The sequence below is a fragment of the Cnephaeus nilssonii genome (genome assembly GCF_951640355.1).
Source record: "Cnephaeus nilssonii genome assembly, chromosome: 11".
NCBI classification, from domain to species: domain Eukaryota; kingdom Metazoa; phylum Chordata; class Mammalia; order Chiroptera; family Vespertilionidae; genus Cnephaeus; species Cnephaeus nilssonii.
The window spans coordinates 32,636,251-32,661,919 of NC_137082.1; the positions used below are offsets into that span (position 1 = coordinate 32,636,251).

General features: G+C 44.6%; 1 protein-coding gene and 1 pseudogene across 2 annotated transcripts in view; both read left to right on the top strand.

The window, feature by feature from the left end:
* Positions 1–1,875: 1,875 nt before the first annotated feature.
* Positions 1,876–25,669, top strand: part of TBC1D20 (TBC1 domain family member 20) — a 36,938-nt gene continuing 13,144 nt past the window's right edge. Inside the window, exons 1-3 of the mRNA XM_079784065.1 lie at positions 1,876–2,072; positions 9,300–9,485; positions 12,079–12,159. Of these exons, the coding sequence (XP_079640191.1) occupies positions 1,886–2,072; positions 9,300–9,485; positions 12,079–12,159 (454 nt within the window). The 5' untranslated portion in view covers positions 1,876–1,885. The remainder of the gene's footprint in view (positions 2,073–9,299; positions 9,486–12,078; positions 12,160–25,669) is intronic.
* On the top strand, positions 13,041–14,201 carry LOC307107401 (rho-related GTP-binding protein RhoN-like; annotated as a pseudogene). The gene is made up of 2 exons: positions 13,041–13,053; positions 13,164–14,201. The product of its transcript is annotated as a rho-related GTP-binding protein RhoN-like (transcript).

Here is a 25,669-nt window from a genome sequence, read left to right on the forward strand (position 1 = left end):
AGCTAGAAACATCGATGGGAGAGAAACATTGACCAGCTGCCTCCTGCACACCCCCTACCGGGGATGTGCCCGCAACCAAAGTACATGCCCTTGACCGGAATCGAACCTGGGACCTTTCAGTCTGCAGGCCGACGCTCTATCCACTGAGCCAAACCGGTTTTGGCTCAACTACAATTGAGAATCACGACTAGACATGTTTTAAACTCTCAGTACTAATATTTTTGCATCAAGCAATCTATGCAAAAATGTGATGCTTTAAATTCTTATAATATTTAAGATAATTTTGGAAATTCTAACAGATTCTTGTACTGATTACAAACATGTATTTGAATAATAGATTTGACTTGTGATTTTAAGTCGAAGTCTTATTAAATTTGTATTGACGCATTTAAAAGAACTCATGACTTAACATATACACTGAGTGGCCAGATTATTATGATCTCTGAACGCATAATAATCTGGCCACTCAGTGTATATCCTATATAATAAAAGGCTAATATGCAAATTGTCCCCTCGACCAGCAGGCAGGCCAGCCAACCACCCATGACCCTCCCTGTGGCCAGGCTGGCCAGACCCCACCCATGCACAAATTCATGCACCAGGCCTCTAATATATACATATATATATATACATATATATATATATATGTATATATATTATATATTTTATATATATATATATATATACACACATACACACACACACACACACACACACTTACACAGAGTGGCCAGATTATTATGCATTCAGAGATCATAATAATCTGGCCAATCAGTGTAAGTTTATTTCAGTCACAAGAATTACATAAAAACTCAAAAGGCTTTGTTAGAAAATTGTGATACTTAGAAAAGTGAATTATTAAATTTATAAATGCAATTTCAAGTCTTCAAAAGGAATTTAAGTTTATTAATGGGACCAATGATGTGATTGTTAGAATTGACTAGATTTATGAATGGAATTGTAAAATTTGTTCGTTGAAATTAAGAAAACTCGATGTGGGGATTTCTAATGTTAATAAATTGAATATTCGTTTTAAAAATCAAATTAACCTCCAAGTAATCGTTTCTGCTCATGAAACCTATGCAGAGGACCTTTTGAAAATGACTTGTAATGGCAGATAGACCATGGAGTTTGAATTGAACAGGATGAGCATGAAAGCAAGGGAGGCCAGTATCAAACCCAGTGGGCTGGATGTCTGGAGAGAATAAAGAGCTGTTTTGGTAGGGGTCATCCAGCAACCAGAATCTAGGGAACCTGAGGTGTGGGGGGCAGTTTCTGGCCTCAACAATAAGGGTGTGACCGAGGGAATGCGTGGCCAATCGAGATGAGAAAGTGGTCAAAGATCTGATAAGACATGTTCATCTTGAATGAGTGGTCAGTTTTGTACAACTCAAAGGGGGACACTGGTCACATAATCGTCTGTGTGAAAGGCGCCTCCTGGCGTTGTGCAGTGAACAGACTGCGGAACCACATAAAATGGTTCTGATAAAAGCCTGAAGTCGCCAAGTATGATGACAGGAGTATGTGGGTAGGTGAGACAAGAGGTGAAATCCTTGTAAGCACAAACACGAGCTTTTAATTGTGAAGCAGTTACTATATGCTTGGTAGTTAGTATTCTAAGCACTTTCCCAATAACTCTGAGTTCAGTACTCTCATTATTATCAGTATCTCTTTACAAATAAGAAAAGCAAAATAAATGACAAAATCTGGTCCGAAACGCACTTGCTCAAGAGCGCCACGCTCTATACTCCTGGTGGAACTCTCTCGGGCGCGCTCCCTGCGCTTTCTCTCCGTTTAGGGCGCCTGTGCGCCTGCCCGGAGACAGGCGCTCGTTCTCGCGTAGCGCACGGTCACGTGCCGGTACGGGGGCGGAGCCCGTGCGCAGATGCCTAGGCGCCTGCGCGCAGCGGGCTACCAAGCCGGGCCTGCCGGGAGGTGCGGGCGCGTTTTCTCTCAGCTCGCCACCAGCCGGGGCTCGGGCCCGGGCCCGGGCCCCCGGGACATGGCCTCCCCAAGTGCGCAGGGCGACGAACCCACCTCCAGTCACTGGGACGACGACGCGGAGACGGCAGGTACGGAAGCCGGCCGGGGCGTCGAGGGGTGGCCTGTGAGGACGGCCCGAGGGACAGGAGCGACCCTAGGAGACGGGGACAGCTGTCGGCGGAGCGGGTCCCGGCGCCAGCGGCGCTGGACGGGCCACCTGGGTGCGCCCAGGGCCGTGGGCCGAGGGCCGGGCCGGGGTCGGGACGGCGGGAGAGGAAAAGGCCGAAGGGAAAGAGAGCCTAGTCTAGGGGGTCCACGGATGCGGAAACCAGAGGAGCCATGGTGGCAGAACCGAATCCCCAGTGGGAAGGACGGCGGGGACTCGGCCCCGTGGCGTCTGAAAGGGAGAATTGGGTCTGAGACCTGGGGCTAAGCCTCACCCGGCCCGAAACTGTCCGGCCACGTCCGCAGACTCCTGCCTCCTCCCTAGTTGTAAGGCAGGTTTCCGGACTTCGTCTATCGCCGTCTTGACTTCCGTGGTGTGAGTGAACACATATTTCTTTTAATTGCCATAACATCCAATCCTTTTGAAGTGCACCGTTCAGTGGTTCTTAGTACTCTCACAGGGTTGTGCAATCATCACCACTGTCTAATTCCAGAACATTAATATTCCAAAAAGAAAGCCCATCACTCCCCATGCCCCAATCTCCACGGTTCCTGGCAGACACTAATCTACTTTATGTCTCAATCCTGTCCCATCTGTGTTAATGTTATTTAATTGTGTAAAAAGCTATTTTCTATTTTTATACTGTTTCATCCTAAGCAACTATTTCTATGAAATCATGATTTCATTGTGCATTGTTTTCAAATAGGTTTTACATATTAAGATATGACTGCTAAAAGTATTCATGTTTATTCCGTACCAAGGAAAATAATCTCTTTTTCCTCTGGGGAAGATCATTAGCTTTCCCACTTTTTCATCCTCTAATGGGTGGTGTCCATAATAGAACCAGTTGACATCTTCAACCCACATATTATGATGAAGCACCTGGTATCCACATCTTGTTTCTCTGGGCTCATTTTCTGTTATCCCCCTTTTCTCCTGCTCTAGTCCTGGATGGAAGTGGAACTCACTCATCATATTACTTCCTTGGGCCCTTTGGCCTTGTAACCCTTTGGTGGTGTATGACATCTGTCTTCATGGCATAATAGTCCATGCCCCAAGTGGTACAGGTCTTGTGACCTGTTGTAGTGCAATTGTTTTGAGACTCTACCTCCCAGTTTCCTTCATTTTATTTCTCTGGATGAATGGGAGGAACTTAGAAATCAGAGTATTTTTATTTTGTTTTGTTTTGTGGTTTTTTCCTGTTTGTTCTCGTTGTGGTTTTAATCATATTGGAGAATTGACAGTTATTAACACTGGAAGCTCTCCTTTGTAGAGGTCATGGTTTACGCTCTAAAATATTTTTCTGCATTGTTGAGGTAAAGCAGTCTTAATGCACACTTGTTTTTATGTTTCAGTAACGAATCTCTGCTAACTCTGGTACTGTTCGTTGAAACTAAATAGGACCTCCAAAAACAAAGGCTACTATGTTTTATTTAGTTTTTAATAGGAACCTTACTCAGAAAAAGGTAAGGTTTTCTTCTCCCACTGTCTTTCTCCAGTACAGATATGAAGTTCAAGCATAAAATTTTAAGTTAATTTTCTTTTTGTTTTTGTTTTTAATTAATTTCAGAGAGGAAGGGAGAGGGAGAAAAACATCAATGATGAGAATCATTGATCAGCTGGCCTCCTGCATGCCCCCTACTGGGGATCAAGCCCCCTACTGGGGATCAGGCATGTGCCCTTGACTGGAATCGAATCTGGGACCTTTCAGTCCGCAGGCTGATGCTCTGTCCACAGAGCCAAACGGGCTAGGGCTTAAGTTAATTTTCAATATCAACATCAATAGTTCAAGGAGTGGGGTAGGGCAATATCTGTCTGAGGGGAAGGGTCTCTCCCTCTCTGATTGGTTCTTTCATTGTTTGATTAAGGCTAACATTGCTTAGTTTGAGTTTAACTTCTATTTAAAGACTTCAAAGCTTTCTTGATGTGCAAGCTTAAACCAAATAAATATGGAATTTTGTACTCAAACCAATTAAGTATGTAGACCTTTTACCTGATGTAAGCCATTAATGTGTATTTTGCTGATATGGAAAAACTTTAAGAGGAATCCTAGCTAGTGTTCATCTTTAGTCCTTTTCCTTTCCCTATATATCCAGTTCCCAAGCCAGGTGTTTTTGGAGATAACCTGTTGCTCTGAGGAGGCAGAAATCTTCACCTGGGTTCTGTAGCCAGAGTTGGAAAATATTTGAAATAATAACGGGCTCATCCATCTTTTATCTGAACTGTTAAGAACTGCTGCTTCAGTGCCCTTATTAAAATGATCATTTTAATGGAGAGTAGGCCAAGTAATACCTCTGTCCTTTTTTTCTGTGTTGAATGAATTGCTTTTCAGGCATCAAGAATTTATTTATAGCAGTGTCTTATATTTTGCAGCCAATTGTAGGATAATTATTTCATTCTGTCATGGTTATCATAGCCAAGATCTCTTACTGTAAAGGAATTTGGAAAGTCTCAACTTTGGAATATGTAATACATCTCTCTTATAAGGGGGGCAAAAAGGAATTGGAGAAGAAAGGATTCGGGGAATTGGGATTACATATATACTACTTCCTAATGAAATGTGGACTTTTATCCCAAGCCCAATATTAGCATTCTGGAGTCAGGAAGTGTGTGTCCCACCCCAAAATCCATATATAAAATTTATCTTAAAGTTAAATAGTAGGCATTAATTTTCATATTTTCCTGAGCATCCCAAGAATAGTTCTATAATTTTTCTCTGAGATGAAGAGGATGCGTGTAAATTGGTTTCAGTTGAGACTCTGCTAACCTTTTTTCCCCTCTTTGTGTAATCTAGCAGTTGACTTTATCATTCTATAATTTATACATTTCTAGCTTACTTGAGTTTTCTGTTTTCTCTTCCCTTTTTATGTCACAATGGAAGTTTATATATTAAGTGTAATAAATGTGGGGTGGGGACACACTTAGGAGTGCCTTCTTTATCTGCCATTAATACTTAATCATTCAACTGTGGGATTGAGGAAGGTGATATTGGGGCCTGAAGAGACCCCACATTTGAGCAGCATCCAACTCTGGGAAGTACCAGTAGCTTTAGAAAAAAGCCAAAGAATCTGCATCTCTACAGTCATATGCTGCATAACAGTGTCAGTCAATGATGGACTGCATATACAAAGGTATACCATGTAGTCTAGGTGCATAGTGGGGCTATACCATCTAGGTTTGTGTAAGTGCACTCTGTGATGCTCACACAACAACGAAATTGCCTAACAACACATTTCTCAGAACGTATCCTCGTTGTTAATTAGCACATGTGTTTAGAGTTGTACAGTAAGCATATTCTTAACAGTAGTATGGGCAAAATTATGTCATTTATTATAGGCCAGTGTTTCCAAAGGAACAATAGCTAAGCTAGCTTTTCTATTCTGTACATACTTACTGTGTTCCCACAGAGCACCGGAAACCGAAGGTAGTAGTAAATTTTGTAATGCAGGATTAAAAATAGAATTGGAACTGTGTTAAGAGAACTAAGTACAGGAGCTGTGGTTTGGGTTTAGAAATAGTAAAAATTCTGGCAGATTACTTATTCAAACCTGATAAAAATCCAGGTGATTGCAAACAGTGTTATTTCCTTCAAGATACAAGCAAGGATTTTCCTTTCCCCCAGATTGCTGAATGAATAGCTTACTTGGAAAGAGGGGCAGGGTGAATATATGTCTAAACAAATGAAATTTTTTTACACTCTTAGTAAGTAGGTTAACAAGATTTCAAAAGTCAGCTTATCTCAAACAGTATTCATATTACCATTTAATTGTTCTTAATTTGTGATGTATAGAAAATACAAGGAAACTCTAAGTAAAAAAAAAACAACTTACAGGCTATCTGGTACTTTATATTCTTTGTTGGAAATTAATTCAATTCCTGCTCGTATTTTAAATAAAAAGTCTTCTCGCCCTAGCTGGTTTGGCTCAGTGGGTAGAGTGTTGGTCTTCGGACTCAAGGGTCCCATGTTCGATTCCAGTCGGGGACACATGCCCGGGTTGTGGGCTCGATCCTCATCCAGGGGCATGCAGGAGGCAGCTGATCAGTGATTCTCTGTCATCATTGATGTTTCTGTTTCTCTCTCCCTCTCTTTTCCTCTCTGAAATCAATAAAAAATTACATTTTTTAAAAAGTCTTCTCTGTGTCTTATCTGTGATCCCTCTTTGAAAACATACAGCCTTCTCTTCCAAAGGATGGCCCCTCGACCCTGTCTTTCCTGAGTGTAGGATAAATCAGCCCACACTCTTCCATAAGCTACATTTTTTGGTCCTTCAAGCCTCTGTCCTCTTCTTTTACCTAACACTTCAGCCTCATAGAATTATCTCTGTGTTTTCTGGACATGATATGTCTTTCATATAACAAGGTCTTTGCACACACTCCTCTCCCTGGAATGCTCTCCCTTCAACCACTCTTCCATGTGCAGTTTTCTTTAAGAAGATACCAGATATATTCTTGGCAAAGCCTTTCCTGATTGCATGAGAAGTAGTCATTCTTTCCTCAGGAGTTTCATAATTCTGTTATATCATGTATAATAATTGTTTGTACCCTCCCTACTGTGAGCCTCTCAAGTGCTGGGAAGGAGTCAAATTAATCTTTTTTATCCTTATTACAGTGCTTACTATAAATAGATGTTCATTAAATGATAGGCTGATAAATGTATGGACTAATGGACAAGTGGGTAGATGGACAGATGGATGGATACACTCAAGCCAAGAGCATGAAGCACCTTGTAAATAAACATTTAACTAGTTAGGTGCCATGCTGACAGAGGAAATTGGGACCTAATTTTTATGATTTCTAGATAGAGTAACCATTTAATGTAGCATTCAAGCTGGGACATTTTTGAAAGTACAGATAGCAGGAGGGATTTGCTATGAACAATTAGGCCAGAATTATAGGTGTGAGCCAGGAATCTCTCAAACTTGAAAGAGATGATCACTCTACTTAATAGATTACCAGGGAAAAGAACATTCTAGACAGGAGTACAGGTTTACCTAGGTGAAAAGTGACCTGTGTTATTTTCCTGTCTGCACCTCCAATTGCATGTCACTCTAAAGCAGTTAATTTATGTCACAGCTCTCATAGGTAGGTAACCATGACCACTAGGTACCAACTTTCATTTGTGTTAATGTGCAGCTTTGTCATGGAAACAATTTGTAGACTGTTGCCTCAGAATAGAAAATTATTGAGGAAGACTGCTTGTTTAGAAAGTATCCCTTCTGAACCTAATCTACCTTCCGTTAATCTTCTCTAAAGCCTAACCTACTTTCTAGTGTTTATCTTCCCCCTTCTATTACTCCAGTGCCTTACACCCAATATATGCTACATATGATCTGTTTGCTGTTAAAGGAAAGGGCCTTGTGTTTCCTGTCTCCAAGCTTTTTTCTGCTCTCTGCCTCTCTTCCCAGCCTCTTGAAATCCTCCTTTTCCTGTTTTTAAAAACATGTTAACTTTATTATATATATTTTTAAATCCTCACCTGAAAACATGCTTTTATTGGTTTTAGAAAGAGAGGAAGGGAGAGAGAGAGAAACATCAATCCACTGCCTCCCCCAGGCGCCTGCCTGGGGATAGAACCCGCAAACTGGGTATGTGACCTAACCGGAAGTCGAACCTATGACGTTTCTGTGTATAGGATGACGCTCTAAACAACTGAGCTCCTGGCCAGGGCCCTCCTTTTCCTTTGTAAATTATACTCTTTGCTAATGCTTTCTCAGTTTAGTCTGACTCACAACATTCTCTGAGCTCTTAGTGTCTGCACATTCCTTTTTTTTTTTTTTTTTGGCAGTTATATAGTGCACTTCTTTGTGGCATCTCTTTTATGGTGTCTGTTTAACTTTTGTTGTGTTTGCTGTTCTTAAAATTAGACATTCTGCCTGAAAACTCTAGGAGCCTGTTACTCCATTATTTTAAATAGAATAATTATCCTACCTAATAAAATAGTAATATGCGCCCTGACTGGTTTGGCTCAGTGGATAGAGCGTCGGCCTGCAGACTGAAGGGTCCCAGGTTCGATTCCGGTCAAGGGCATGTACCTGAGTTGCGGGCACATCCCCAGTAGGAGGTGTGCAGGAGGCAGCTGATCGATGTTTCTCTCTCATCGATGTTTCTAACTCTCTATCCCTCTCCCTTCCTCTCTGTAAAAAATCAATAAAATATATATATTAAAATAGTAATATGCAAATTGACCGCACCTTCGCTACGCCAAGCTACGCCCACCAGCCAAAGCCACGCCCACCAACCAATCAGGGTGAGCATGCAAATTACCCAACAAAGATGGTGGTTAATTTGCATACGCTGAGGGAGGGAGGAGTGAAGACTGAAGACAACTTAGAAGGAAGACGGAGGAAAAGCGGAAAGCAAGATGGCTGCCAGAGGGAAAGCCCGGGCGGGGCGGGGCAGGGCGGAGTGGGGCGGAGCGGGGCAGGTGGCAGTGGCGCATGCAGCCGCAGCGGCCGCTTGCAGGATTTTTCCTGCAAATGGGCTACTAGTAATAAGATAAACATCAACCACAAATTCTCAACCAATTTCTAAAAAGACAAACACAGTAAAATGCCTAAGTATAAATAACAAACTATCACATAAGGATGTAAGATGCTTAAAACGTAACTTCCTGATCACAGTAATTAATACGGTTTTTAAAAAACAGTTTTTTTGTGTGTAGTATCATGTCTCTCTTACCACCCACACTGGAGACCCAAGTATACCCTTTGACATTCTGATTTTGAAAATATTTCTGTAATTTTGATATTTTATCAGTAACTGGGAACTTTTGTGGTTTTGTTTTAAAATGTAGTATTGAATTTTGGTGGCATGTATATACATTTTTCCTCTTTAAACAACAGGAAAAATATTAAGAGATATATATTAAGAAAGAACAGGCATTCTATTAGGAAAACATTAACAGTAACAATTAGATATGCCTGAATTTACTGAGCATTTATTATAATTTCTTGCTGATTACTTACATGGCGTATCTCCTTAGTGTTTTGTACATAATGTGCTAATTAAATATCTATAGGTTGGCTTTAAATATACCTACCTGTACCTCAGACCAAATAAGGAGATTGAGCCCTAAATAGAAAATGTACACATGCTGAATATGTGCCTAATGCCCCTTCAACTCCTGTGTGTTGTTTGTTTGTTTTTGCAGGCTTTAATGCCAAAAGGAAAAAGAAAGTAGCAAAGATATACCAGGCTCTGAACAGTGATCCCACTGATGTGGCTGCCCTTAGACGCATGGCTATTAGTGAAGGAGGGCTCCTAACTGATGAGATGAGACGAAAAGTGTGGCCCAAGCTCCTCAATGTCAACACCAATGACCCACCTCCTATACCAGGTAAGATGGGGAGTACTGTGAGGGGAGCTCATTTAGGAGGCAAGGAAAAAAGAATTTCAGAATCTTTGATTTTTATGCTAATGTCAAACCAAGAGTAGATGAGTAAATCTAAAGCATTTGAGGATATGATTGGTCCAACTCTGAAAATAAGGCCAAACTAATAAGTAGAATTTTATTAAAAAATGAAATGAGCTTTTATTGGCTAAGTAGAGAAGTTTATTAAAAATGTATATTCCAGCCGAAACTGGTTTGGCTCGGTGGATAGAGCGTCGGTCTGCAGACTGAAGGGTCCCAGGTTCGATTCCGGTCAAGGGCATGTACATTGGTTGCGGGCACATCCCCAGTGGGGGGTGTACAGGGGGCGGCTGGTCGATGTTTCTCTCTCATCGATGTTTCTAGCTCTCTGTCCCTCTCCCTTCCTCTCTGTAAAAAATCAATAAAATATATATTTTTTAAAAGGTATATTCCAACCTGGCCCGTGTGGTTCAGTGATCCCCCAAGAACCAGGAGATAAGGCTCAATTCCTGGTTAGGGCATATGCCCAGGTTTTGGGCTCAATCCCCAGTAGGGGTGGTGCAGGAAGCAGGCAATCAATGATTCTCTCTCATTTATGTTTCTTTCCCTCTCTCTCTCTCCCTTTCTCTCTCTCAAATCAATTAAAACATCCCTAGCCGGTTTGGTTCAGTGTATAGAGCATTGGCCTGTGGACCAAAGGGTCCCGGGTTCAATTCCAATCAAAGGCATGTACCTTGGTAACAGGCTCCTCCCCGGCCTGGGACCTAGTCGGGGCTCGTGCAGGAGGCAACCAATTGATGTGTTTTTCTCACATTGATGTTTCTCTCTGTCTTTCCCTTTCTCTCCCACTCTCCCTAAAAATCAATGAAAAAATTCCTCGGGTGAGGATTAATAACAACAAAAAATAAAAAATAATGTGTTTTTTTTAAAATGCATATTCTAGTCCATATTCACTTAGAAATGGGTTGTAGGAATCTGTATTTTAATAAGCACTCCACCTAATTCTTTTTTTTTTCCCCCCGAGCGATTGGGATCCAGCAACTCCACCTAATTCTGATATAGATGGACTACATTTTGAGAAACAGGCTATGGGGAGAAATAATATCTTTTAAAAAAAACACACAAAAGCCCTAGCTGGTTTGGCTCAGTGGATAGAGCGTCGGCCTATGGAGTAAAGGCTCCTGAGTTCGATTCTGGTCAAGGGCACGTGCCCAGGTTGCCGACTCGATCCCCAGTAGGGGGTGTGCAGGAGACAGCCGTTCAGTGATTCTCTCTCACCATTGATGTTTCTATCTCTATCCCTCTCCCTTCCTCTCTAAAATCAATGAAAATACATTTTAAAAAAACCACAAAAGAATTTTTATTGGACAATACTATGCTCATTTTGGATTCTAAAATTCTGTAGTTCTGTGAAAAGCTATAACTTTCACTAATCTGCAAGGCCTGTTTGGTAAAAGGAGTTCCTTGGAATATAGTGTAGAATACAGATAGAAGTACTACAGAACAATGAACCCATTTTGTCATTCACTCAACAAACATTTATTGCTTTATTGCTATGTATGGCAAAAGTCTGGCTTTTGGGGATTCTTTCACTCATTTGGAAGATATTGGTTGTGCTCCTGTTGTGTGCCAGATACTGGAGACAATTCAAACAGCCTCTGCCAGTAAAAGTTCACAGTGTCATAGTGCAGCAAGTAGGTGTTAAGTTGCCACTTGTTTAATCTTTGAAGCTGGCTGCCTTGGAGCAGTAAGCCTTTTGTTGGGAGGAAAAGGCATTACCATGTTCACACTCTGAATCCTGAGATGGTATTCTTCTATCAGATTCCAGATTTCCCCTATCTTTATAAGATGAAGTTTGTGTGGGGAAGTTTTGCCCAGGCTCCTCTGTTACCTTTTGATTTCGGTTTGTGAAGGAAATGTAGACTTGTTACACAACACTCAGTTTGGGTTGAGGGAAATGTATACTTGTTATATACGTATATACAACAGCTAGAGACTGCCTCCTTACATTCACACTGTATTGGGCTTATCACCTGAACAGAAATACAGTGTCCTATTTGCAGTGTGTTAGCTTTAGAATTTCTGGGTCAAGACAAGTTAGGTTCTCCTTTATATGAGTTTATTTTAATACTCCTTTCTGAACAGCTCAGTGCTTCCTAGACTTTACATATGTTAGAGTTTTTTTAGTGGTCTATGGTTTCCACATTTATGATCTTATTTGATCCTTACAGTAACCTGAAAGGTACATTATGGAAGGGAATATTGCCATTTTATAGATGTGGACTTTAAACTTCAGAGCCCAGTGACAACACAGGAGGCCCCTGGCCTCCCGACTTCTCTGCAGCTTTTCCACCTAACTCGATTACCTCTTGGACAATGCGATCCTTCCTCGTAGGTCATCAAGACTGCATGTTTGCAACTAAACTAGGATTTCTCTCCAATTGTATTTTGGGTCATGTTCTTTTCAGGAAAATGCAGGAGTATGTCCTCCTGGCCTTTGGTATAATACCACAATATTTTGTTCCTGATCTGGCTTCCCAGACATTCCTACAATGACATGTTCCTTTTTTTCCAATAGGAAAAAACCTACGACAGATGAGCAAGGACTACCAACAAGTGCTGCTGGATGTCAGGCGGTCCTTACGGCGGTTCCCTCCTGGTGAGAAGCTCTCTCCGTCTGTCTTGTTACATGGAGGTTTCTGTCCCAGTTGCACTTACTTTCTTGTGTTGATGCTTGCCAGTCCCAGGGAGTTTCCATCCCAGCACACAGTGTGACCTAATATCTATTCCCATTCTGCTGAGTCATCCTTTATTCTTTTTTATTCCCAAAATTAATTTACTCTATTACACTCAGACCCCCACTGAAACCCTGAGCCAAAAGTAATTTCTCTTGGCCTAGAAGTGGTGAATGAGAGAAGTTTCTTCCCCCACTTTCAGAGCCACAGAAGAGACTTCATAGAGATTGCTAGAGCCATGAGTCTGGCTTTAAAGAGCAGGTTGGTTTGAAAGGGGGCATTAATAAGAACTTTTTTCTTTTTCAAATTTTTACTGATTTCAGAGAGGAAGAGAGAGGGAAAGAGAGAGAGAAACATCAGTGATGAGAGAGAATCGTTGATTGGCTGCCTCCTGCACACCCCCCACTAGAGATCGAGCCTGCAACTCGGGCATGTGCCCTGACCAGGAATCAAACCGTGATCTCCTGCTTCATAGGTGGATGTTCAACCACTGAGCCACGTTGGCCAGACTAACAAGAACTTTTAACATCTTCTTTGATTAGATTTGTAAATAGTGATATCTTGCATATATATGTATTGAGTTCCTTGGACTAGATGGGAGGCCATTCTCTGCATGTTTAAAGAGTTTATTCCTAAAATTGCCTCCCCATTCCAGGAAGAATGAGAAGAATAACCATTGTCTCCATTTTCACAATGAAGGCAGTTGGGTAACAAACCTCATGTTTATGATCTATTTCTCTTCTTTTGGCAACTCCACATTTAGGTCCATGAAGAGAGGAGAATTGCTAACAGAAAATCAGTTGCCATGGCAAACCAGTGTGTCCCAAGAAATTTTAAGGGGTTGGGGATGCAGCAGAGGGGGCGCAATAGCCTGGGTGGAGGCTTAGCATGGTCCTAGAGATGTGGAGATGCCGGTGTCTGCAGTGAGGCCTGGGAGGTAGAGCTGTGCCAGGTACGGCTCTGGACCATGTTGGGGCAGACCCGCTGCTGCACCATCATGTTGGGGGATTTGGGGAGTGTGGCAAGACAGCGCTCCTTCGGGTGTTTGCCAAGAACACCTACCCTGGGAGTTATGTCCCCACCATGTTTGAGAACTACACTGTGAGCTTTGAGGTAGACAAGTGCGCATTGAGCTCAACTTGTGGGATACTTCAGGTTCCTCTTACTGTGATATCGTCTGGCCTGTGGCCTCTCCTAATTCAGGCGCGGTGCTCGTCTGCTTCAGCAGCCAACAAGAAACACTGAACAGTATCCTCAAGAAGTGACAGGGAGACTCAGGAATTTTGCCCCAGTGCCAAGGTTGTGCTGGTTGGCTATAAGCTGGACGTGTGGACTGACCTGGCCACACTGAGGAAAGCTGTCCAAACAGTGGCTTATCTCTGTTGCACATGAGCAGGGCACTGTGCTTGCCAAGCAGGTGGGGACCGTGTCCTACATTGAGTGCTCTTCCCGTCCTCTAAGCACAATGTCAGGGATGTCTTCCATGTGACCAGAGTGGCCTCATTTGGCAGTTACCATAGGTAGCTGTGCTGTAAGGACTCACACCTGGGACTGTAGCAATCTGCTCAGCTGGCAGAAAGGCCAGACTGTGGGAACAGGAACAAAGGCGAGATACACAAGAATCGAGCCAAGCATTGCAACCTCATGTGAAGGGCCAGGGAGGAATAGAGTGTTAGGAGGGGTGGTGAAGGGCACAATTGTTCCTCTGCTCGCACCTTGTCTTCCTGACCTCCTGACTTTGGCTAGAACTTCAGGACAGGCTGAATGAGCAATTCTCTTAGGCAAGGGACCCAGAGGCAGAAAGGGGTGCCACCATTCCCCATATCTTCATCCCCCTCCTCTCCATAAGAAGTTGAGGGAGCTAGCAGGGCAGGCATCTGGGCCTGGAGCTGGGATAGGGCAGGGGCGTTAGGGAAGCTGGCATTAAGCAGTGACCTTGGTTGAGTCTTGGTATATGAAGGGTGCCTTCTCTCCCCACCTCCAGTCTCCATATCCGGGTTCAGGCTTCCTTCCCTAAGGAAAGTGTCCATTCTATGACCTTCCCTCTTCCTCTTCTCTCACTTCTACAGCTGTTCTCACTCATCCTAACCTCCAGGCAACTAATTTTAAAAAAGCAAGTTGAAAAGCCCCTTCCCCTATATATCCACCAGTCCTAGCTCCTCCCTCTCTTCCTCCAGTAGTCCACAAATAAAGCCCATGTCCATGGGGGGGAGGAGGCTTTTTTTTTTTTAACATGCAATAACTATTTAGTCAGGGCCCATGGCAGGGGTGGAGGGTGTCGATGGGGTGAAGGAGGATTTTTTTTTAACATGCAATAACTATTTAGTCAGGGCCACTGATCTCTTTTTCCTTAGCTGTCAAATTTTAAAATAACAACAGATGATACCAAAAAAAGCCATCTGGTGTGAATAAGTCAAAATTATACCTTTTTCTTTGGTCAGGTCAGCAAAAAATATAAAATATTTTAGTAATGTGTTTAGCAGAATTTTAGTAGTTTATGTGTGCCATGAGATAAAAAAGGTTGAAAAGCATTGCTAAAACCATTGCTTCACTCTTCTGAAACCATGCTTTGGCTTGGATTTTGTCTGTTAAAGAAAGCTTTCTTTCCTGCTTATATCTTTGCTCCCTGGAGGGCTTCTTGTGATTCTTGTGTAGCCAATGACCTGCCATCTTGGTTTTTAATGTTTATTTTATTTATTTTTATTGAGGTACTAGAGGCCTGGTGCACAAAATTCGTACACGGTGGGGGTGGGGGGAGTCCCTCAGACCGGCCTGCGCCCTCTCGCAATCCTGGACCCCTTGGGTGGGGTCCCTAGGCCTGGCCAGCGATCAGGGCCTATCAGGGCTTTCCTTCCCCCGGCTGCTGGCAGCTGGCCCCGCCTCCACCGCTGCCACTGTTTGCCATCTGTGCAGCACTGCTCCTCCCCTCCCCCGCCACCAGTTGCCTCCCTCTGCACTCTGCAGGCAACAGACTGCGGTGCAATCACTTGGCTGGCCTGGGTTTCCCTCTGTGGGGCGATAGCTGGCCAGCCCCGCACACCCGTCATAGCGTCACTGGTCAGTGGCCTGGGCCTCCCTCTGTGGGGTGATCGCAGAGCTCCCCCACCACCACCTCCCCGACCCCCAGTTGATTGTCCCGCCAGCCGGTGGCCTGGGCCTCCCTCTTTGGTGCTATCAATCGCAGAGCCCCCCCATCGATCGCCCCGCAGAGGGTGGCCTGGGCCTCCCTCTATGGGGTGATCGTGGGGCAATTGCAGGGCCCCCCTGACCAATCGCATCGTGCCCGCCTTGTCTGGCCTGGCGCTAGTGTGTGTCATAGCGTGGTCATCCGGAAAGTCATCCAGACGGTTGTTCTGCTGTTCAGTCTTTCGGTTGATTTGCATATTATGCTTTTATTATTATAGATAATTGGCATATAACAACATATTAGTTTCAGGTGTACAACATGATGATTCAGTATTTGTATATATCCAACTTGGTTTTAATGAAAACATGTGCCCATAGTCCAATCCCCATTTCCCTATCCTGTTACTTTTATTCTTTTTTTTTATTTGTGTGTGTGTGTGTGTGTGTGTGTTTAAAATATATTTTTATTGATTTCCGAGAGGATGGGACAGGGAGAGAGAGATAGAAACATCAATGATGAAAATCATTAATTGGCTGCCTCCAGCACACCCCACACTGGGGATCGAGCCTGCAACCCAGGCATGTGCCCTGACCGGAAATCAAACCGTGACCTCCTGGTTCATAGGTTGATGTTCAACCACTGAGCCATGCCAGCCGGGCTTATTTGCATGTTTTATAAAAATAAATTTAATTTAGGTTTTTATGTTGAAGATCAACTTTTTAAAAAGAACTCTACAGTGACATTTATTTTTTTTATTTTTTAATTGTAGTTGACATTTAATATTAGTTCAGGTATAAGGCATAGTTAGACATTTATATAACTTATGAAGTAATTTCCCTGATAAGTCTAGTACTCACCTGGCACCATGCATAATTATTACAATATTATTGACTACTAGTGACCCGGTGCACGAAATTCATGCACGGAGGGGTGTGGGGTTCCCTCAGCCTAGCCTGCACCCTCTCCAATCTGGGACCCCTTGAGGGATGTCCGACTTCCTGTTTAGGCCCAATCCCCTAAACGGGCAGTCAGACATCCCTATCACAATCCAGGACTACTGGCTCCCAACCGCTCGCCTGCCTGCCTGCCTGCCTGATTGCCCTTAACCACTTCTGCCTGCCAGCCTGATCACCCTAACCACTCCCCTGCCAGCCTGATCAACGCCAAACTGCACCCCCACCAGCCTGGTCACCCCCAACTGCCCTTCCCTGCCGACCTGGTCTCCCCCAGCTGCCCTCCCCTGCAGGCCTGGTCGTCCCCAACTACCCTCCCCTGCTTGCCCGGTCACCCCTAACTTCCCTCCCTTGCCAGCCTGGTCGCCCCTAACTGTACTCCCCTGTAGGCCTCATTGCCCCCAACTGTCCTCCCCTGCAGGCCAGGTCACCCCTAACTGCTCTCTCCTACAGGCCTGGTCCCCCTCAACTGCCCTCCCCTTCCAGCACAGTCACCCCTAACTGCCCTCCCCTGCAGGCCTGATCGCCCATAACTACCCTCCCCTGCTGGCTATCTTGTGGCAGCCATCTTTGACCACATGGGGGTGGCCATCTTGTGTGTTGGAGTGATGGTCAATTTGCATATTAGCTCTTTATTATATAAGATATTCCTTGTGCTGTACTTTACATCCCTGTACTATTTTGTAACTACCAATTTGTACTTTATAATCCCTTCACCTTTTCCCCTAGCTCCCTGGTAAACATCAGTTTGTTCTCTATGAGTTTATTTTTATTGTTCATTTAATTTTGTTTTGTTTTTTGGATTCCACACATAAGTGAAATTGTATGCTATTTGTATTTCTCTGTCTGACTTATTTCACTAAGCATAATAACCTCTACAGCATGATCCATGTTCTTGTAAATGGTAAGATTTCACATTCTTTTTTTATGGCCAAGTAATATTCCATTGTATATATGTCCCATATTTTCTTTATCCAATCGTCTGTTTATGGACATTTAGGTTGCTTCCATATTTTGGCTATTATATATGAAATGCCCTTCTTGGTCGCTTGTTTATAGCCTTTGTTTTAAAGTCTATTTTGTCTGATATAAATATTGCTACCCCCGGCTTTTTTTTTATTTCCATCTGCATGAAATATCTTTTTCCATTCCTTTACTTTCAGTCTCTGTGTGTCTTTTTTCAAAATTTCTTTTGTTAATAATTCTTTATTCTTGAAAGTATTACATATGTCCCCCTTCCCCCCCCCCCCACTGACCCCCTCCAACCCCCCCTGTGTGTCTTTTTAAAAAAAAATACATTTTTATTGATTTCAGAGGGGGGGGAGAGAGAGAGAGAGATATATATATTGATGAGAGAGAAACATCAATCAGCTACCTCCTGCATGCCCCCTACCTGGGGATCAAGCTTGAAACTCTGGGCATGTGCCCTTCCTGGGAATCAAACCAGCAACTTCCTGGTGCATGGGATGATGCTCAACCAACTGAGCCACACCAGTTGGGCTCTGTGTTTTTTCTCTAATGTGGGTTTTTGTTGGCAGCATATGTATGGATCTTGGTTTCTTCTCTATTCAGCCACCATGTTATTTGATTAGAGCATTTAATCCATTTACATTAAAGTAAATGTAAATGGATTAAATGTTCCAAATGACATAAGTATATAGTTATTGATAAATGATGAGTATATAGTTATTGCTACTTTATTTTCATACTTTTGGTCTCTTTATTCTCCCTCTTAAAGAAGTTCCTTTAACATCTATAATAATAAAAGCGTAATATGCAAATCAACCAAACGGCCAAACAGTGGAATGACCATTCGGATGACCTTCTGGATGACCTTCCAGATGAAGCCGGGACTGTGAGGGACAGCCCGGGCTGCGAAGGCCTACTCTTGCACGAATTTCGTGCATCAGGCCTCTAGTTTCTTATAATACTGGTTTGGTGGTGGTGAACAACTTTAGCTTTTTCTTCTCTGGGAAGCTGTTTATTTCTTCATTTCTAAATGATAGCCTGTGCAGTAGAGTAATCTTGGTTATAGGTCCTTGCTTTTCATCACTTTGAATATTTCATGCCAATCCTTTCTAGCATGGAAAGTTTCTGTTGAGAAATCAGCTGACAATCTTATGAGAGCTCACTATACATAACTGCTTTTCTCTTGCTACTTTTTAAAATTTTTATTGATTGCTTTTTATTTATTCTTAATTTTTTTTAAATTAAGAATGAGAGAGAGAGAGAGGACCAGAAAGAGAGAGAGAGAGAGAGAGAGAGATACCAGTTTGTTGTTCCAGTTACTTATACATTCATTGGTTGCTTCTTGTATGTGCCCTGACCAGAGATCGAACCTGCAATCTTGGTGTATTGGGACAATGCTCTAAGTGAGCTACCTGGCCAGCGATAGCTCAGTTAGTGTGTTTTTGTTGTTGTTGTTGTTAATCTTCACCTGAGGATATTGATTTTTAGAGAGAGTGGAAGGAAAAGGGAAAGACAGAGAAACATCAATGTGAGAGAGACACATCAATTGGTTGGGGTTGAGTCTGCAACCAAGGTACATGCCCTTGACTAGAACCGAACCTGAGACCCTTCCGTCTGCAGGCCAATGCTCTATCCACTGAGCCATACCTGCTAAGGCTTTCTTGCTACTTTTAAGATTCTCTGTCTTTAACCTTTTGCACTCGGATGTCGAGTGTGACTCGACACGGTTAGCATTAGAATAAAGGAATTGAGAAAAAAGCAAGCGAGTGCAAAGGGTTAATCTTTGGCATTTTAATTATGATCTGTCTTGGTGTAAACCTCTTTGGGTTGATCTTGTTTGGGACTCTTTGTACTTTTTGGACTTGCATGTCTATTTCCTTCACCAGTATAGGGAAGTTTTTTGTCATTTTTCCAAATAGGTTCTCAATTCTTTGTTCTCTCCCTTCTCCTTCTGGTACCCCTATAGTATGAATGTTGTTAAGGTTGAACTCATTAACCCTTTGCACTCGCTTGCTTTTCTCGATTCCTTTATTCCAATGCTAACCGTGTCGAGTCACACTTGACATCCAAGTGCAAAAGGTTAAAAAAATTTTTTCTCTTCTGATTGGGTGTTTTCTACTTGTTTTCCAAATCGCTGATTTGATTCTCTGCTTCATCTAGTCTTCTGTTGATTCCATTTAATTCTTCACTTTTGACTGGTTCTTTTTTATGGTTTTTATCTCTTTGTGAAGTTCTCACAGAGTTCATATATTATTTCCCTTAGTTATTGAGCATCATTATAACCAGTGTTTTGAACTCTGTATCTGGTAGATTGTTTGCCTTCATTTTATTTAGTTGGTTTTTTTTCCTGGAGTTTTGTCCTGTTCTTTTATTTAGGACTAGAGGCCCAGTGCACGAAATTCGTGCACGGCAGGGGTGGGGTTCTCCCTTAGGCCAGCCTGCACCCTCTCCAATCTGGGACCCCTCGAGGGATGTCCAACTGCCCGTTTAGGCCCGATCCTGGTGGGATCGGGCCTAAATTGGCAGTCGGACATCCTCTCACAATCCAGGACTGCTGGCTCCCAACTGCTTGCCTGCCAGCCTGATCACCCCCTAACCACTCCCCTGCCAGTCTGATTGATGCCTTACTGCTCCCCTGCCAGCGTGTTTGCCCCTAACTGCCCTCCCCTTCAGGCCTGGTCACCCCTAACTGCCCTCCCCTGCAGGGCTGGTCCCCCCCCCCAACTGCTCTCCCCTGCAGGCCTGGGTCCCACCCAACTGCCCTTCCCTGCAGGACTGGTCACCCCCAACTTCCCTCCTCTGCCAGCCTGGTCACCCCTAACTGCCCTCCCCTGCGGCCTTGATTGCCCCCAACTGCCCTCCCTTGCAGGCCTGGTCCCTCCCAACTGCCCTCTCCTGCTGGTCATCTTGTGCCGGCCATCTTATGTCCACATGGGGGCAGGATCTTTGACCACATGGGGGCAGCCATACTGTGTGTTGGAGTGATGGTCAATCTGCATATTACTCTTTTATTAGATAGGATAGAGGTCTGGTGCATGGGTGGGGGCCAGCTGGTTTGCCCTGAAGGGTATCCTGGATCAGGGTGGGGGTTCACTTGGGGTGTGGGGCAGCCTGGGTGAAGGGCCTGTGGTGGTTTGCAGGCCGGCCACGCCCCCTGGCGACCCAAGCAGAGGCCCTGGTATCTGGGATTTATGTATCTTCTACAATTGAAACTTTGTAGCCTGGAGTGGAGCCAAGCCTCCTGCTCACTCCGTGGCCGGCAGCCATTTCTGTTGGAATTTATAATTGAAACTTTGTAGCCTGTAGCGGAGGCCTAGGCCAGCCAGGGCTTCAGAAGCTTTGCTTCCTCCATTGCCGGGGGCAACCCTTGCCTCCTGCTCTTTCCAGCTCTGTAGCTGCCGCCATTTCTGTTTGGATTTGTTTAACTTCTATAATTGAAACTTTGTAGCCTTGAGTGGAGGCTTAGGCCTGCAAGGGCAGGGAAACCTGTTGCTGGGGCAACCCAAGCCTCCCTCCTGCTCTCTGTGGCTGTAGCCATCTTGGTTGGGTTTATTTGCATATTTGCTCCTGATTGGCTTGTGGGCATGGCTTGTGAGTATAGCAGAGTTAGGGTCAATTTGCATATTACTCTTATTAGGTAGGATACTAGTGGCCCGGTGCACGAAATTTGTGCACATTAAAAGGGGATTAATTAGAGGAAATATTTTAATATTGCTATTTGCCCTTTCTCTATAATAGAAGTGTCAGAGACAAAAGAAAATTAGTAAAATGTATATGAAAATCTTCCTCCTGTCAGAGTCTGGGGCGCACCATGGGACCCAGAGTCAAGTCCCCGCCCACCTGCAGCGCCTCAAAATTGTGCGAGACCCAGACCCAGCCAGCCCCACCCACATTGGGCAAGATCCAGACCCGGCTGGCCCTACCCCCGTCAAGCCCCACCAGGTGGGGGGGGTGCAGCCTCAGGACCCCCGTCAAGCCCCAAAGGTGGAGGGTGCAGCCTCAGGTCCCCTGTCAAGCCCCACTGGGCAGGGGACACAGTCTCAGGTCCCCCAGCCCCGCACTGGGTGGGGGGCACAGCCTCATGTCCCCCAGCGCACCCTCAGGTCCCCCAGCCTGGCGCCGGGACAGGGGGCGTGGCCTGAGGTCCCCTGGCCCAGCACCAGCGTGGGGGGCATGACCTGAGGTCCCCTGTCAAGCCCCACTGGGCGGGGGGCATGGACTTAGGTCGCCTGCCCTGGCCAGCAGGGATGATGGGAAGAACTAATGCCATGCAGCCTCAAGTCCCTGCTGATTGCTCCTTAAGGCTCGTCACGGGAACTTGGCCTCTGCTCTGAGTGCAGCCATCTTGTGTTACGGAAACCCTGCCTGCTGTGGGTGCAGCCAACTTGTGTTACGGAAACCCTGCCTGTGCTGTGGGCCCAGCCATCTTGTGGTATGGAAACCCCGCCTCTGCTGTGGGCACCGCCATCTTTTAATGGTGTGATGGTCAATTTGCATATTCCCTCTTTATTAGATAGGCTGTTTCTTTGTTTCTTCATTTTGGCTGCCTCTCTCTGTTTGTTTCTGTGTATTAGGAAGATTTGCTACATCTCCCAGTCTTGGAGAGTGAGTGGCCTTAATATAGGAGTGCCCCATGGGGCCCAAGGTTCAGACTCCCTGGTCACCTGAGCCAGGTGCTCCAGTGGTGTCCCTTTTGTCAGTTGAGTGTGTCCCTCTGTTGTAGTTGGCCCTTGACTACTGTTAGCACGTCACTGGGTGAGATTGATCCTCAGGCTGACTGACTATGAGGACTGACCGTGAGTATAGCAGATGAGCTATTGTGCAGGGGCTGACCCCACAGAGCAGGATTCAGTTTAGTGTGGCTCTGGTGCCTGCCAAGTCCACTCTTCGGGTGTGTCATTTGTGGAGTTAATTGGGTGGTGCTCTTAGGTGGTCTGAAGCTGGCCACTGGGTATATTGGTTCTGGGGCCTCTTGGGAGGAGCTCTGGCGCAGGCTGAAGTCTGCCACTGCCTGTGCTCAGTCCAGGGTTACCTGGTAGTAGCTATAAAGTGATCTGTGGTTGGTAGCTGGGTATGCTGGACTTGGAGGTACCTAAGAGATGCTGCAAACTGATGCCGGCTGTCACTAGTGCCAGAGCCTGCTTAGCAAGAGGGACAGAGCATACCGAGGCCAGTGGCTGCTTAATTAGGGTTTGTGGACCTTTGAGAGGTTTTAGGAAAGTCTGCAGCGTGGGCTGCGATCAGTAGCTTGTGAGCAAGAGCTGTTGAAAGAGGAAGGGGCTGGTACACAGGTTGGGTGGAGCGGTCAGGGTCTCCCTATCCTGCTGCTTTGGATGAGACCACCTAGTACAGATGCCTCCCATATTTTTTCCCTAGGAACCCTTTATCCTTTTTCTTTTTATGTAACATCAGCCTATGGTATTCTTTTTGTAAGCTGAACTTTCCATGTGGTTTCATATTCTTTTTGCATTCATGTTCTTCTTAGCTTAGCTGAGTACTCTTATACTGAAAATTCAAACAGGGTTTAATGTTTTCTATTATTACTTTTACTAGTGGCCTGGTGCACAAAATTTGTGCACGGGGTAGAGGGAGGGATGTCCCTCAGCCCAGCCTGCACCCTCCAATCTGGGACCCCTCAGGGGATAACAGGCAGTCGGACATCCCGCTCACAGTTCAGAACTGCTGGCTCCTAACCGCTCACCTGCCTGCCTGATTGTCCCTAACTGCTTCTGCCTTCCAGCCTGATCATCCCTAACTGCTCCCCTGCTGGCTTGATTGCCCCTAACCACCTCTGCCTCGGCCCCGCACCCAGGACCCAGGATTCCCTCCCTCTGGTCAACCATAAGCACCCGGGACCCAGGCCGGCTTCTCCCGGGCCAGCTGCAGCCGCAGGGGATGGTGGGCAGGTGGCTTCACCCGGGCCACATCTGCAGGCACTGTCGCCCGGGACTGTGGGGTGGGCGGCTTCTCCATCTCCCGGGCCACAGCCAGCCACAGGTGTTGGTGCCCAGGACTGCCAGCAGGTGGCTTCGCCCAGGCCCGGCTTTGTCAGGAAGGACGTGCAGATGTTTGTCCAGAAGATGCCCAGTGTAATTATCACATTACCCTTTTATTAGTATAGATCATGGTGTGTTTTTTCTTGCCATCATTAACCATAGTAACTGTTGCTTATGTATTAAAGTTCTATTCCTGCTAAGTCTAGAAGCAGCCTCAGAATCCTTCTCACCATTTATCAACTAAGTCTGATGCTTAGTTGATCAGAATTAATACCTGAGGTGAAGCCTCTTACTGTAGATGTATCCCAGAATGTATGGCATCCTCTCTGCTTTATGATCCAGCTAATAATACATTGCCTCAATCATGTTGATTGAGGTCATTTTCCCCCTTTCAGTTTCTAGTAGTAGATTACCATCTACTGCCTAGGAAGCAAACTGACTGTCTCCATGTAGATCGCAAAATAAGGTATTTTTCTCATCAATAAAATTTCATTCTTTCAGCATGAGTAATTTTGTCAACGTTTTGAGGTAGTAACAGTTTATAACAAATTGAGTAAACTATTGTTTCAGGTACTGTGCTGTGTCATACACAGATTTCATTTTATCTTTGCAATAACTCTATACAGTAGGTACTATAATTACACAGATGAGAACACTGAGGTATAGAGAGATCAGGTAACTTTATCAGTAAAACCTGAAAGTGGCTGAGTCTCATTTCAAATCCATGAGCCATGCCCTTTAACCATTATACTCCACTCTGTATTGTGCTGGAGCCTGCTCTTACAGGCTCACAAATTTTCAGGAGTTTTGTAATCTGTTTGTTAAAAATTGTTCATTATTAAAAATTAAATTATATGAGCTTAAAAGTGAATAAATTACATTAAAACCAAAGGTAATACATACTCTAAATTCATCACTCCTCAGTTATTTACTACACTTTACTGTTCTGACTCTTGACATTATATCTTTTGGGTCTTTCTGGTGGAATATAATAGTGTATTACTGCATGTTTCTCCTCAGCTCTGCATTTAGTGGCATCACATTAGCAGCTGAAATCAGCCATGGATGGAGAATTTATGCCACAGAAATTGGCCGATACTATAAATCAGGGTTTTGTTTTCTTTGATTGAGAGCCAGTTGTTAAACATTTACCAGCACAACACTGACCACATTGATGGCGGTGGTCTCATCAGAATGTGTTGTATTATGCAGATGAAAATCTATTTAAACAGACTTGATATAGATATTTTCAAAGGTGGAAGAATTGTCCCTGTCAACTATTATAGTTGATTCATATCTTCACTAATTGTCATCATTGCAAAGTTTTCAGTCCCCACATGGATTGCTGGATATAATATGTCTTGCCCTGTCCCTGTCCCCTCCCTTTCTAGCCTTTGTTACTTTAAGGACTCTAGTTTTCCATTTATATGTTTAAGTACCAACCTTACCTGCTTAAAAATGTAAGCTTTTAACACTGCTCTCTCTGTTCCCTATCCTTCAGATGAAAAGTGGAGTTGGGTCGCGGCAGCAGAGAGAAATTCAGAAAGGGAATATTGGAGTAATGACTGTAGTGGGAGAAGAGGGAACCTATCTCCCGGGCAGCAGGCGCTGGCGCCCTGGACAACAGGGCTGGCAGCTTCTCCGGGTGGCTGCAGCCTGGGACCTCAGGGCAGGTGGCTTCTCCGTCTCCTGGGCCACAGCCAGCTGCAGGCACTGGCACCTGAACCGCAGGCAGGTAGCTTCTCCATCTCTCCTGGGATGCAGTGTGGGCGGCTTCTGCTGCTGGCTGCGGCCTGGGATCACGGAGCAGGCAGCTTCTTCATCTCCTGGGCCGCAGCCAGCCTCAGGCGCTGGCGCCCGACTGCTCCATCTCCCACAGGCCCGGAGCGGCCAGGGGGGACGCTTGCCACCGCCAACTTTGTCACGTTAATTTGCATATTCCCTCCTGATTGGCTTGGGTGTCTCGGGGTGATGGTCAATTTGCATATTTCCTCTTTATTAGATAGGTTGACTTGACCTATTCATAGTACTTGATTTACTTTGTTTTCTTTTTTATTTATCTTTTACAATGTTCTCTTTTGAAAGGGGTGGGGTAAATATAGGCAAGAGATGAGGTTTGCTTTCACCTTAAACCTTTAATTCAGTTTAGTCTGGGCCCTTACATTAGCTGTTTTGTCTCACAGTATCTTTTTAACTGACAAAGCTAATGGTGTAGGAAAACTGCTGTGTGCTGTTCTTCTAAAGCAGTTCACAAGGTCAAGATTTGGTCTTTTTATACTAAAAGTCAGATGAGCTAAGGAACCACACTGACCACTGCCAGAACCAGCTGCATTCTCAGAGCTCCCAAGACGGCTCTCTTTTTCCAGCCATATCTTTGGAGCAAGGAGAT